General features: G+C 42.7%; 1 protein-coding gene and 1 long non-coding RNA gene across 4 annotated transcripts; both read right to left on the bottom strand.

Annotated features, from left to right (window-relative positions):
• Positions 1-224: 224 nt before the first annotated feature.
• PBLD (phenazine biosynthesis like protein domain containing) lies at positions 225-11,717 on the bottom strand. Of its 2 annotated transcripts, XM_035138555.3 has the most exons (9): positions 11,144-11,717; positions 6,482-6,581; positions 5,520-5,618; positions 5,326-5,435; positions 5,211-5,240; positions 3,526-3,614; positions 2,889-3,067; positions 1,655-1,717; positions 225-633 (listed from the first exon to the last, which is right to left on the bottom strand). In XM_035138555.3, the coding sequence occupies exons 1-9, from the start codon at positions 11,225-11,227 to the stop codon at positions 521-523; spliced, it is 867 nt and encodes a 288-aa protein (XP_034994446.3). In that variant the 5' UTR covers positions 11,228-11,717; the 3' UTR covers positions 225-520. The 2 variants fall into 2 exon arrangements, with proteins under 2 accessions (XP_034994446.3, XP_034994447.1); XM_035138556.3 differs by lacking the exon at positions 5,520-5,618 and having other exon boundaries at positions 11,144-11,301.
• A 924-nt stretch (positions 11,718-12,641) lies between these two features.
• LOC148685615 (uncharacterized) lies at positions 12,642-15,180 on the bottom strand. 2 transcript variants are annotated; one of them, XR_015949984.1, is made up of 3 exons: positions 14,972-15,180; positions 13,090-13,291; positions 12,642-12,753 (listed from the first exon to the last, which is right to left on the bottom strand). It is a non-coding gene; the product is annotated as an uncharacterized LOC148685615 (long non-coding RNA). The 2 variants fall into 2 exon arrangements; XR_015949983.1 differs by having other exon boundaries at positions 15,005-15,161.
• Between the last annotated feature and the right edge of the window lie 4 nt (positions 15,181-15,184).

The raw sequence follows: 15,184 nt of genomic DNA on the forward strand, positions 1-15,184 counted from the left end.
TCTCTAACTCTTTAGAGGTGTACCGAATTCAAGCTTATATACGTAGACCTATTTACTAGGATAGGGTTAAACAGTCATGGAATGAATTGTCCCAAGCAGTTACAAAGGGGCTGGACAGAAATTGCAACACATTATGAAATAAATGTGTTCCTTAATCTGTTATGATCTGGTTCAAGCAGCCAGGATAGCACGGAAGAGGATAGTAATGGAAATAAAAATATACAAACATTTTATTTTATTTTAATTTTTAAAAAATTATATACCACTTAACTACAATAGTCTCAGGGCAGTTTACAAATATGCAATGCAACAAATAAAAATCAGATAAAACTATAAAATCAAACTTCAGTTAAATTGCCTGTCTTCTGAATTAGGTCCATTTTGCCTTTTGATTTAAGTAGTCGTTTTCTCTGTAAAATATTCATCTGTATCAGCAACGATAAGTAGAAATGGAAATTTGTAATGACGAAGAGCTTTATTTCATTTTATTTTCTCACTCTCCTTTTTTCAGCCTATTTTCTTAAATGGTCAAAAAACCCTTCAACACAATGACTGTTTGGCCACTGACGTCTACTCTTCCATCAGGCCGAAGCAGAATCTTCAACTTTCCTCCACGAGTAGAACACTGAAATGCTAAACAAAGAGTGGGGGGAGGCTTGTATTTATATTTCCTATTATCTGTGTTCCCCATGAACGATGCATGCTGCAATAAGTGGTTGTCACTAATGAGCAGCAGATGGGTTAAAGAAAGGGGAAAGCTCTATGGATCTACTGAGCCCAGCAGAGCCAATCCACTGACAGGCTATGGAGAAGCCCTCACCCTAGACAGCAAATAGGGAGGATGCAAACTCCACCTGCCCCCCACAAAACTCTGCTGCCTATGTGCATGTTACATGCTGCACAGCCTCTCCTCATGCTCCCTCCACCTATGGGGGCCAGGGAAGAGCCTTCAAAGAAGCATGTTTTTGAGTTAGGAAGAAAAGTGTCTCTTCAGAACTTACAGTTCTGTGAAGGAACTCTTAATGCACAAGCTCCTGCTCCCATGTAAGGTCTTACATATAAGAATTCCTTTACAACCACATGGAACACATGACTGGGGGAAGAATGCAGGAGATGGGGTTAAATGCATGGCCCTGCTCCTGAGTGAGCATGAAATTACCCCACACCAGAGGAGGGTGTGAATTGGTCTATAGTTTCAAGTAGAGATGGGGACAGCAAATCCCATATGTATGTTAACTCATCGAGAGCCAAATAGCTTAAAAATAATACTGTACAAGTATTCCTTTAGATTCAGTCTTGAAAGACATATTGCCATTGAATTTAAGTGACCAATATCATCTTCACTTGCCTTTGGTTCTTTTTTTTAGAAGGAAAGCCACAGTAATTTTACCCTGCTGCATGCAAACTGAAAAAAAAACAGCTCGGTTTAAATATATTCTTTCATCAATTTTGGCAAGGGTGGAAAAACTAATACATCTGAGTTCCTTGCACAGCACTGTGACCTGAACCCTTGCTTGCCTTCAGACCCTCTGGCTAAACAGGAGGAAAAATTAATGTGTAATTAAAGTTTCTGCGGATTTTATTTTTAACAGATTACATTTATTAAATTATTGAGCCCTAAGGTTTATTCTTATAAATGAAGAGAGATTCTTACCACACATTTCCTTTTTCCCCAGTTGTTGTGACCAGTAACTACTTAAGACAGTATGAGCAGATCCTGGAAAGAAAATGAAAAGATGTAATAATCATAACCAAAAAAGTGTAACATTTTTAGTGTTCAAAGCACATCACATGCATTTTTTAAAAAATAATCATTATAATGCCACAGTAAGGTAAGGCTGAATTATTATCCTCATTTGCAAACTGGCTGTCACTTGGGGAAGGGCAGTATCCTGCAAAAACCTTTGGGATGTGCAGAACATATCCACACATTAGAATTCTCCTCCATGCCTTGCAGTCATGAGGGCTGAAGCATCCAGAATTGAAGAAAGAAGGCAGATTTATCCTTAACCAGGCCTTTGGCTGACTGACATCTGATGCCTTTTTAAAATGTGTTGTGGAAAGGGGGATTATTGGGTTGCCTTTGCTTTTTTGTTTTTATTATGTATTTTCTGTTTTTTATATTGTGATTTTTATATGGGATTTTATTTTGTGAACCATCCTGAGATCCAAGGGTATAAGGCTGTATACAAATACTATTATTATTATTAACTCATCTCATACCTGCATGGCCCCTTCCAGGACTCTGTTTCTTCAACACGGTACAGTGGGAAGACTTGACAGGTTACCATATTTTATCAAATTGGTTTTTTAAACAACCACCACCCATGAACACCAAGCTTTTGAGAGTGTGTTAAAAGCCATTATAAATATTGATTGTGGTGTATTTTATTTTTATTTGTCCTTCATTGGTTCTAGGTCAACCTTTCAAATTATACCAAAACTAAAACCCACTCATGTGCATATGTGATCCTCCTGAACAATATAGCATCTAGCATCCATTTTATTGTTGATTCATTTACTTTTCTATTTCAAGAATCTCTTAAGGGGTTTAAACACCAAATATGCACATCTATATAGACATGTATTTTTTTAAGCCATCATGTTAATCCAATATAGGTACATATAACAAATAATGCTGGGCCATGTATAGTGCCATGGGCTTTCATAGGCAAAAACCTGCCTCAACAGATGCATCTGATGAGAGTAAAAGCTCATTTTGCTCATTTGTTAAAGGTATCATTGGCTTTTCTTGTTTTTGCTACAAAAAAAGTAGCCCAGCAGTTCTTCTGCATTTTGTACATAGTAAAGCTTCCAACAGGAATTATTCCCCTACGGTATGTTTAATAAAAATGAGAGAAAAGCCCTGCTTAAACACACAAACACACCTGTGACAGGATCTTCTAAAATTCCAACCCACGGAGCAAAGTATCGAGAGTAAAAGTCATAGCTTTCATGTTTTCCATGGAAATCTCCCTTAAGTGTGACTATTAATCCTTGAACTTTCCCAGTCTTCTCAGCCAGCAAAAGTTCTTGGGCATTCACTTGTATTTTCTCCAAATCAGACCTTGAGGTTAAGCATGAAATGTTAAACATTTAAATATATTTTTCCTATGTATGCAAATTTAAAGCTAAAACATGCCAGTGAGAACAATTATGAGCTAAAACATACTGCAGTTCTAGGTATCTAAAGTAAGGATAGCGACAGTAAGAGCAAGCACCCAGTACTGGTATAATGTCTACAACAGCCTTCACCAACCTGGTGCCCTCCAGGGGTTTTGCAGTGCCAGTCAAACAGAATGAGGCATCAAAGGAGGGGAGGTGGGGTTCACATTAATTTACATATAACAAAGATGGTGAGCCTATGGCCCTCTAGACATTGTTGGAGTCCAACTTCCATCAGCCCAAGCCAGCACAGCCAATGGTCAACAATGAGGGGAGTTGCAATCCAGCAACCATCTGGCGTGCCAAATATTCCCCAGCCTTGCTACTACCTAATGACATTTGTAGGAAAAGCACATATACCTTCCATAAGCATCACTGAGGCAGACAAGAAGCTTCTTTGTGTCAGGAGAATAGCGAACATCTTGAACATTCATATCGCCTACAGTTGCCTGGTAAGAAAATATTACAAGATGAAACCCAAAGAATTAGAGCATCTCCTAAATTACAATCATTAAGGATGCATTACATTCTCAGTCAAATCAAATGATGCACACATTTTAGGCACACGTGTGGGAGAGCAGACAGATGACGTCATCTTCTTAACACTTTGAGAACCCAAATTTAAACCCCTCTCCCTCTGGAATAAGTTGTTTGTGTGTTCCAGATGCAGAGAGAGCTTCCTCATCTTTGCCTTAGGATGACATACAGGGCTCAAGCTAAGAGAACATGCAGCCTACATGTGCTTTCTGTCTGCTCACTCAGATTCCTCCTAGTTTGTTTAGAACATTTGGAGAAGCCACTCTTAAACACATGGACTGATGCCAAAGAGCTCAGAGATAATTTGGCTGAGATTTTCAAAGCCCAAAGGAGAGATACATTCACTTTTCATCTCCTCCCACAGTAAAGGGTAAAGGGACCCCTGACCGTTAGGTCCAGTTGCAGACAACTCTGGGGTTGCGGCACTCATCTCGCTTTACTGGCCGAGGGAGCCAGCGTACATGTGGCCAGCATGACTAAGCCACTTCTGGCGAACCAGAGCAGCACACGGAAACGCCATTTACCTTCCCGCCAGAGCGGTACCTATTTATCTACTTGCACTGCGTGCTTTCAAACTGCTAGGTTGGCAGGAGCTGGGACCGAACAATGGGAGCTCACCCTGTCGCGGGGATTCGAACCGCCAACCTTCTAATCGGCAAGCCCTGGGCTCAGTGGTTTAACCCACAGCGCCACCCATGTCCCACAGTACCCTGACACTATTAAAGCAGCTCAGTCTCTACTCCTTTAATTGGATCTGTCAAAAACCAAGGAGCACCCATCCTCTCTAATGTAACCCCTAGTGTGCATGATTATCCCATTTTATCCTCACAACAGCCTTGCACAGTAGGCTAGACTGAAAGTTGGGGTCAGGCCCAAAGTGTATCTAATGCCGAAATGTAGATTTGAGCCTAGTTCTGTTCACCACAAACCACAGACTTTCCCTACTTTATTAATGGAACAATTTTGCAATAAGGACACAGTAACTCACCTAATATAGTGGCACTACCTTGAATAAAATATTTTATCACAGAGCTAGCATCCATGATTAATCAAATGTTTCATAAATATTCAAATTGCATCTGTGTAATTTGAGGTACAGAGGATGCTTGCTACATGCAGGCCAATATGGCATGGGGAAAGAGACATAACAATGCATAAAGTGTATGGCATAGAGCAGTGGTGCCCAGTTGGTGGTCTAGGTAACCCACCCAGGGCGTCCGTGGCACCATTCACATAACAAATGCTACCACAGGTATATAAAAATTTTCAAAAGTAGGGGGCCAATGGCTTGGCTTTGGAAAAACAGGAGATCCGTAGTACTTAGCTAATTGGGAACCACTGACATAGAGGTTTACTGGCAGTCCTTTGCAGGGTTAGACATGCCTCACTCTGCAAAAGTGTACAGTGCAGTAATAAGGACGATGTTGTTGAATTGTTGGAATACTCTGTGTTATTCAGTATACATTTAATAAAATCACAATAAATAATATAAGGATTACACTAATTACCTTCACTAATTTTTCCACTTCCTGGAAATCCTGGATGAAAAGAAATAAATATGCATATAATGATTGCTCTTAACTAATCTTTTGGAAAAATGCTGGCAATTTAAGTCTATCTAACCTGTGGATAAGTAGGATAAAGGGGTAAGTCCAGGATAATATGATCGCCCGCTTGTCTGGCATTTAATTCTCCACTCAGTGTTACGAAAGTGAGGGTTGAATTGACATTTTCTGTTTTTAAAATTAGAAACATATAAGTGTAATATAGGTTGAAAGGTATATTTGCAAATAACTTATATCTTAAATGTTAATTACTCTTGTTATGGAATAACACAGCTGCTGAGGCAAGGGTAGCATGGCCACAGAGTGGGACCTCCTTGGCTGGTGTAAACCACCTTAATCCAAAATGGGAACCTATGAAAAGAAAATTCAGGAGTCAGGCTTACAGTAAACTCTTCCTGTAGCTTTACGGCTGTATCACACCAGGTTTTCAGCCATTTACTTGCCCTTTTATAGTGTTACTGCATGTCAATCCCTTTCCACATCACATCTGTGGTTTTCTTTGATAAAAGAGAAAGAAAACACCCATCTATTTGCAACATGCCAATGACCGATATTAATTTTTTTTAAATGGAAGTATGAAAGAATGGGCATGGTAGGTATTTGAGAAGATGAATCCGTAGCCTCACTATAGGCTATTGTGTATGTCAGCTATTTGGTGATAAAAATGTTCCACAGATGAAAATTCCTCCAAGACGAAGAAAATGAGATGGAACTACGCCCTGGACTGCCTGTGCTACAAAATGAGATGGCGCATTCCTGAGGTGGCAAGAGTTGGTCATACCACTCCAGGTTGCATGTGACAGATGCAATTCTTAATGCATCTCTGAGTTTTTTAAAAAAATTCTCTGTAGGAAAGCTAGCAGATTAGGAATAAAAATTATAATCTGTGTGACCCCTTCTGCTAATTTTCTTCTTGCAGGGAGATTTTATGCAAAGGAGCATTCAGTGGTATCTCTCTGCTTTAGTCTTAAGCAATACAGTCACTCTGCCACATTAGAAATTGTAGAATTCCCAGGGTTCCTTGGGAAGAAAGTTTAACTGTTAAACCAGATTAGGTCTGTGGTATGTTTATACACCAAGTATTTACTGCCTCATCTTACATTATAGTCTACTAACTAAAGTATCAACCTTCCTTAATATTTTAGGCAGGGGATATGATCTACCTTCTGCTGAAGTCAACTGAAAAATTACCGCTTATTTTAATATAGCCATACTTCTTGTAAAGTCATCAGTAGGATGCAGTTTTCTGATGAATGCCGTTTCTGAGAGGTTCATTTCTGTTGCGATTTTTTGGTGCCAACCTTCTTCCAGTTCCTATTTTAAAAAAATCAAGTAATTGCCGGTGAATTGGTATTGTTTATTTTATAGCAAAATAAAAGACCTGATAAACAAAGAGCCTAGCATTACACATGAAACTTAAATGGGTTCATGGTACTGTTTCTTATTCAACAAACCTGCAGAAGCAGTAGGAATAAAGAACTAAAAAAAATAACCTGCAAGCCACCCCAAACATCACCTCTGCCATTAGGAGGCAGTTCCCTATGAGATACCATGCAATACGTCTGGAATTCCCTGGACATAGCAGGGCATGAATTGCTGGGATGTCTGGGAAAATCTGGATGTATGGTTAAAAACACTTGCTGAATGTTCAAAACTAAGTTTTAGCTCATCGGAAACTGGATGAGATAAAAATTTAAAATTTTAGATTTAAACTTAGTTTTGATCATTCAACAAGTGTACAAAATATTAAGAAAACTGGATGACATGAGGTTAAAAAGTTGGATCACTTGGTATGGAATGACCCAGCAAAGCAAAGCAAAACAGAAACCCACAAACTCAGACAACTAATTGGCACCATCTTGTGGTAGTTTTGAAATATAGCAATCCCGTGTTTTCTTATTTTGGCCTAACTGACCCAGGGGTTTGTGGGGCCCTGTGCACAGTCCTTTATTGGGGACCTATTCATTCACCTAAATAAATACGATCATGCCAAAATTAGGGTGTATGAGATTATATTAATAATGTTTCTGCCTTTGTGCTGTGCTCACCCCCAACAACTTGGGAACAATCCCGGCAGCAGGCTAGGTAGGAAAGAACAGCCGTACCTTGGATCCCGAACGCCTTGCGAGTTGAATGTTTTGGCTCCTGAACGCCATAAACCCGGAGGTGAGTGTTCCAGTTTATGAATGTATGTCAGATGGGGCTTCCGTGGCTTCTGATTGGCTGAAGGAGTTTCCTGCAGCCAATCGGAAACCGCGCCTTGGTTTTCGAACGTTTTGGAAGTTGAACAGACTTCCGGAATGGAATTCATTCAACTTCCAAGGTACCACTGTACTAATAATGATGCCATTGAAATGCCTCCCCCATAATGTTTGGGGAAAATCAGGGAAAACATGATAATAATGATGATGATAAAGATTAAGATTATGATAATGACTCTGCACTCCCCCAGCCTCAAACAGCTTGGGAACAATCCAGGAAAAGAAAATAATTATGATCCTTCTGCACTAGGCTCCTTCCCTCTCCCCACCCAAAAAACCCCAACAGCTTGGGAACAATCAGGAAAACGTGATGTTGAGATGAAAATGTCTCTGCACTCCACTACCCCCTAAAAGACAAATCAATAAAAGATGGGAGGAAGGATGAGGAAATCTGGGTTACCCTGCCCCCCCCAAACAGCTTTGGAACAATCCTTCCTGTATGGCAGGCTTCCTCAACCTTGGCCCTCCCGATGTTTTTGGCCTACAACTCCCATGATTCCTAGCCAGCAGGCCCAGTGGTCAGGGATTATGGGAATTGTAGTCTCAAAACAGCTAGAGGACCGAGGTTGAGGAAGCCTGCTGTATGGCATGGCATGGAGAAACAATTTAAAAAACTACATGCAGAGCGTACATAACTCTAGAAAATTAGCCAAACCACAGTCTAAAGGTCAAGCCACATATATACACTACACCAGAGCTTTCCAAACTGTGTGTCGCGACATGTTAGTGTGTCAACTGCAGTATTAGGTGTATATCACATGAACGCTCCCCACGCTCCTTTCGGGGCTGAAAAGTTGTTAGTTTAACCTCCGGTTTGCTAGTAAAACTGAATTACAGTGTCGCGAAATTATGCACGTCTAAAAAGTGTGTCACCAACATGAAAAGTTTGGAAAGCTCTGCACTACATGGTCCAAGATTTAATGTTACAGGTAGGTAGCTGAGTTGGTCTGAGTCGAAACAAAATAAAAAAAAATTCCTTCAGTAGTACCTTAAAGACCAACTAAGTTTTTATTTTGGTATGAGCTTTCGTGTGCATGGGAATGGGTGATGGGCTGATAGGAGTGGTAAACCTGTTGATGACTGTTAACGACTGTTAATGACTGCAATTGGTCTTGTGAATTTTCTGTAATGGACACTGGTACCAGAGCCTGCAATAAAATTTCAGAAACAGGCTGGAAAGAGAAGTTGCTGAATTGCAACTCATTAGCAAGCTTAAAACCATGGAGCCACCTGGAATGAACAGAGACATAGGATTCGTATCTCATTATACATGATCAAGCTTTCCTTAGCACCTCAGCCCTTGCCCCCACCCGCAAGACCAATTATCAGCCCATCACCCATTCCCATCACCCCCACCCACCACCCTCTGTATATACATAAGGGTCTGGTTACTTCTGTTTCAGTGTATCTGATGAAGTGTGCATGCACACGAAAGCTCATACTAAAATAAAAACTTAGTTGGTCTTTAAGGTGCTAGTGAAGGATTTTTTTATTTTGTTTACAAGATTTAATGATTCAAGATACAAGTACATGTTTGCAAATGGGCGTCTGGAGACTGAGAGATGGTATGCCAATTGAGCTACTGAATCCTTGGCACAGCACTCCTGAGCACAGCCAGTGTAGCTGTGTGGCCAAACATTCTTAAACACCAGCCAAAAAAGCCACTGAGCAATGGATTCAGACAGGCACAAGAGGAATTCATTGACAGAGGTTACAGAGATATGAGAAAGTGCTGAGATTACAGGGAGACACAGCACAAAGGAAGGCAGATAAGGGTGCAAGGGACAGAGAGGTGCAAAAGGCGCAAACAACATCCAGTGAGCAACACATGCACAAACAGGAAAAGAACTCGTTAGGAACAAACAGAAAAAAGTCTTATACTGAGTCAGACTATTGGTCCATCCAGTATATTATCTAAGACTGCCAACCTGAGGGTGCCATGCCATCTGTAGGCACCAAATTGATGGCCTTCATGTCTTTTTTGGAGGCAAACCACTGCCTTCTCTTATGGAGGATCTTTTCTGAATGAGGGGATCTAGTTCTTCAAATGCCACTATCATCCACAAGTGCCTAGAAACGTTCAAATATTTGTCCAAGAAGGCTACCGGTAGAATGTTAGTATCTTCAGGGTCCAGGTCCAGTTTCCATAGGAGTGGCCTGATCACTGCCTACTCTAAGGTTATTTTCTACTTCTTGGTTGTGGCACAGCAGTACAGTGGTACCTCGGGTTACAAACACTCCAGGTTACAGACTCCGCTAACCCGGTAGTAGTACCTCGGATTAAGGACTTTACCTCAGGAGAAATTGCGCATCGGCGGTGTGGCGGCCCCATGAGCTAAAGTGGTACCTCAGGTTAAGAATGGACCAGAGGTACCACTGTAGTCAGGATCACGCTGTGATCAGTGGGGACTGATATTATGTAAACAGATGCTATGCCGTTCAAGGGGCTGGAACACCTTAAAGGTAAAGGTAAAGGGACCCCTGACCATTAGGTCCAGTCGTGACCGACTCTGGGGTTGCGCGCTCATCTCGCATTATTGGCCGAGGGAGCCGGCGTATAGCTTCCAGGTCATGTGGCCAGCATGACAAAGCCGCTTCTGGCAAACCAGAGCAGCACATGGAAACGCCATTTACCTTCCTGCTGTAGCGGTTCCTATTTATCTACTTGCATTTTGACGTGCTTTCAAACTGCTAGGTTGGCAGGAGCTGGGACCAAGCAACGGGAGCTCACCCCGTCACAGGGATTCGAACCGCCGACCTTCTGATCAGCAAGCCCTAGGCTCAGTGGTTTAACCACAGCGCCACCTGGGTCCCTTAAAAAGTAGTGCCACCTGGGTCCCTTAAAAAGTAGCAATTGACATTTTTTAACCATACTTGAGTGACAAAATATCTTGGGTTAGTTTTGTTTAAATCAATACTACTAAATCAGATTAAATCTAAGCATTGTGCACAACTGTTTCATAAATAAGACTGTCAGTGCATATGAAATGGGCTAATTTGGAATTCAATCTGTGTTCTAAAAAACTCTAGAAAACTTAGCAGGGATTTCTCAGTGAGGTAAACATTAACTGCAGAAATGCTTCCTGGAAAGTCTTGACATTACTGAAGCTCCCCAACAATGCATAATTAACAGGCTGTCAACTCTCTTAGTTTACATGTGGCAAAAATGCCTCTCATAATCCTCTACAATGTGCAGGAGTTCTGAGGCTGATGTGCAAAGGTTCCCCAAATCACTGTGAAGTTTCCTGGGGGCAGGAATTTTTGAAAAATGCTGGGCCAGATAAACAGCATAGGAATTTTCTGTACCCACAACAAACCAATCCTTAGTCAAGAAAAGCATCACTAAAAATTAACATAACTGGCACCAGTCACACACAGCAAAGTTTTGTAATGTAGAGAGCTGCCTTACACTGAGTCAGGCCATTGGTTTATCTAGCTCATTATGCCTACAGGTCCCCAAGGTTTCAGGCAATATCTCTCCCAGCAATACTACCTGGAGATGTTGGGGACTGAGCCTAGGAACTTCTGCATGCAATGCTGATGCTCTGCCACTGAGCCACAGCCTTTCCCTAACAAACATTAGCATTCCAGTAAAGACAAGTTTCAAAAACTTACATCTTCAAGAAGACAAACAGCTGCAGGATTTCCAGAAAACGGCTGATCTGTAAAGGCATCAACTGTGAAAATAGAAATCTGCATTTTCTCCCCTTATTCTTGGCTGCTTTTAAAAATGGCGTTTTGCAAACTGCTGACTCATCTTCTCAGCTGTTGCATAAATGGCTGAGTTAATATTACACCAAGTGAAATATTACAAGTGTAATGTTACGCCAAGTGAGTACAAAAAACTGGTAGCTTTGCCAACATTTACTTTCCTTTTCTTCTTCCTTACATGTCCCAGCCCAGCAACCACATTTTAAATATTTTCTCTATATTTATAAGAAATTCCAACATTATTTTAATGACTGTTGTGAAATTATAACTTCCATTCTACATGTGTGTCAATGTGATTTACAAATATATCATAAAAACAGCTGAAATGGTTTTTAAAACTATATAAAAAATAACTGAATATACTGTAGGTTTAAAAACAATACAAAATGAACACCTGTGGCAAAGGATTTTTGAGCTGCTGGAAAACCTTGTTCACACAGAACATCTTCCATTGTACAGATAGTGCATGCCTGGTATATTTCAACAGGGTTGCTGTTTCACAGAATGGGGCAGCAACACTGAAAGCGTTGTTCCGAATTACTGTGGAGCCAGTTTCTGATATTTTGGGGACTTTAGCAGCAGTGTAGCAACCACCAGCAGCTTATTGATATTTTTTTTAGGAAGTTGCTGATCTTAGGGATGGGAAGTGACTCCACCCCCTTGCAGCACCCAAAATGCCCGGCAACCACCATTCCGCCCTCAAACTCCTCTGCTGCCCAGACTCTCAACCCCTGACACACAGCAGCCGCTGTGCCACAATACAGACCCCACGGTGCCCTACGCCCCCCCAAGTGCAGACCGCCCCCTAGGGTTGCCAGACTCAATACTGGACAGGACTTCTGTGCCTTAAATTGCTCTGCTCTCTTTTGAGTCTGGAAACCTTAAAGAGAAACCAGGGCAATTAAAGGCACAGAAGTCCTGTCCACTATTGAGTCTGGCAACCCTACCGCCCCCCTGCCGCAGGCTAGCTACACTACTGGACTTTAGGAAGAAACTCACCTGCACAGTGCAGTGACCTGTTGGATATACTGAATGGATATATAAAGGATAATGTGGCCTCTTTAAAGGTTAAGCATCAAGAAAAGCTAATTTGTGTGTGGAGTTAATTTTTATTAACTGAATTTGGAGAATTATTTCTGTTTATTTCTGTAGAAAGAAACACAACAGATGTGAAATTATACACATTTACTCAGAAAAAAAGCCTTAGTGTGTTCAGCAGTTCCGATTCCCGTGTGTCCTTAGGTTTTAGGGGCCATAATTATTTAAAAACAAGAGAGTCCTCACCTTGAAGAGTAAGAAATTGTCTTTAAGGTGCAACAAGAATTTGTTCTTTTTGCTGCAACAGATGATTACGGCTACCTTTCTGGAAACAGTTGTTTACCTAGGCAAGCAGTACAGTGGTACCTCTACTTACGAATAACTCTACTTACGAATGTTTCTACTTACGAACGGAGCTCCGTCCGCCATCTTGGATGTGGCGTATTTCATGTTTTAAACATTAGGGGGCAATTATTCTGTGATGCAATAAAAGTTATGAGTTTAATATTGTTCTTTGTAACCAGCATGCATACTCATTGCCCATTAATCATTTTAAAATCAATAGGGCTTATGATACACAGGATTGGAAACTGTAAGGATTGTTTTTCCCTTTGCCATGATATTCTTCCTAGGAGGCAGGAAGTATAACCTTCCATTGGCTCTTTGTACTCTGGCTGAAAGATGGGGGCAGTGTGTCATTCCTCTGAGCCAGGGGTCAGCAAACTTTTTCAGCAGGGGGCCGGTCTATTGTCCTCGTGGGGGGGCTGGACTATATTGGGGGGGATGATGCAAGAGCACCACAAGCTGCTTACCTGTGTCTTGCAAGCGGCAGGGGCTGGCAGCGGCGGAGAGATGATGAGCAGTGCGTGAAAGGGCTCCAGAGAGAGGCTGCTTAAAATGGTGGCCACTTGAGCGCTGCTGCTGCTGGCACCAACACAGCCCAGTCCTCTTCCTCCTCTAGGCAGCGCGGGAAGAAACCAGGAGGGAGGGAGGGAGGAGGTGCCGGCGCCGCTGCTGTGTGAGGAAGAGGGAAATAATGCACATGCCGGCGATCCACACTGCGATTTCCGTACCTCTGCAGGCCAGATCCAGAAGGCAATTGCGCCTGATCTGGCCCACGGGCCTTAGTTTGCTGACCCATGCTCTGAGCACTGCAATCCCAGGACTAGTGGGGAATTTACATTTCAAAGGCAAATTAATAATAATAATAATAATAATAAAATTTTATTTATACCCCGGGCTCAGGGCAGCTGACACCAAATATAAATTACAATAAAACATATGGGGGGCAGTTAATTAAAGCACGGCTTAAAAAACAGCTTAGTAGTAGCCCATAAATCAAGACCATAATGGGAGGAAACATCAGATATGAAGTTGTAGAGCACTTGCTTTGAATTCAAAAGGTCCCCAGGTCAAACCCTTGCAGGACCAGGTACAGTGGTGCCTCGCAAGACGAATTTAATTCATTCCAGGACTCAATTCGTCCTACGAAAAATTCATCTTGCGAGTCGCGGTTTCCCATAGGAATGCATTGAAACTTAATCAATGCGTTCCTATGGGCTCCGGGGGACTGGCGGCGGCATGGGGTGGGGCTTCGGAGAAGGCGCAGCGCCTGATGCCGGCTGTGTGCGAGGTGGCGGGGGGGAGAAGCGCTCCCCCCCCCGCCCGCCTGTCTTCCCCGGCATCGGACGGGGCTTCAGAGAAGCGCTGCGCCTTCTCCAAAGCCCCCTCCGATGCTCCCTGGTGCCTCGCCGCCACGCCGAGGACACCCGGGAGCATCGGACAGGGCTTTGGAGAAGCGCTGCAACTTCTCTAAAGCCCCACCCCATGCCGGCTCTGCGGGGGCAGCCACCGCACCGCCACGCTTCGGCTCCAGGGGATGGAGCCAAAGCGCGGCGGGTGCTGCTTGCCCCCACCTGTCTTCCCCGAGGCAAGGGGAAGACAGGCAGGGGCAGCCACCGCACCGACATTTATCAAAATAAATGTCAGTTTGAACAGGACTATTCCTCCCCAGTGCAGAATGATATGATGTCCTGAGCCACCGTGCAGCTTTAGAGCTCAGAGGTCAATATGATTCTCTCACCGCACCAGTTGCGGGAGAAATGCTGAGAGCAAACGTGCCCCTTGTACACTGCCATGATAGACCTGACAATGTGATAAGATGCCTACCTAAGCTCCACAAAATGATTGTGTCTTTTCACAAGAACATATGCAGCACTGCCCAGTATGATGTTCATCCTTGGACACCTTCCCTAGAAAGAGTGGCGTGAAACAAGGCTGTGTCCCAACTCTCTTTGGCATATCCTGCTGGTCTCATATGACTCACACTTCCATTGCCTCTTGAGACAGACGGATGCCCACAATAGGAATAGGATTTCACTGAAGAATCCATTGAAGGAATATTCAAGACCTTGGCAACGCTTCTTACACTCAATGTGACACAATTGTAAAAAGTGTCACTATTCACTTTCTCCTTGTTGCTATTTAAGCTCCTTAACAGGCTCTCCAGTATTCTGTCAACTGAAACTAACTAAACGTGCTCCTTTTGTATTACAAAGACATGTGTTTACACATAAGACAGTTTCTGACGTATTGTGATGAATTGTGACTTAATAGCTGGCTGGTAGGGATGCCATATGTCCTTTTTTCCATGGGTAGTGTCGTTAAATTATGGCCCCATTATTTTGAACTCACTGGTCTTATTGGCACAGCATCAGCAACAGGTACCTTCAAAAAACCTCCTTATCAAGCGCGAAAACATCGGGCGAATTGGGTTTACGCAGCGCTAAACTGCACAAGCGGCCTTGGAAGACTTTCCTTCTACGCATGCGCCCCGCCATCTTGCTCCCTCGACCTAACCGGCTGTCGCCCCATTCTCCTCCGCGGCGCATGCGTCACACTCTGCAG

Source organism: Zootoca vivipara, chromosome 5, assembly GCF_965207765.1.
Source record: "Zootoca vivipara chromosome 5, rZooViv2.hap1.1, whole genome shotgun sequence".
In the NCBI taxonomy this organism is placed as follows: domain Eukaryota; kingdom Metazoa; phylum Chordata; class Lepidosauria; order Squamata; family Lacertidae; genus Zootoca; species Zootoca vivipara.

Coding starts and splice junctions, on each gene's coding strand:
- PBLD (XM_035138555.3), bottom strand. CDS start 11,227: ATGCAGATTTCTATTTTCACAGTTGATGCCTTTACAGATCAGCCGTTT. Junction 6,582..11,143: donor CTGTTTGTCTTCTTGAAGAT/GTAAGTTTTTGA, acceptor TTTTTAAAATAG/GAACTGGAAGAAGGTTGGCA. Junction 5,436..5,519: donor TGTGTTATTCCATAACAAGA/GTAATTAACATT, acceptor TTTTAAAAACAG/AAAATGTCAATTCAACCCTC.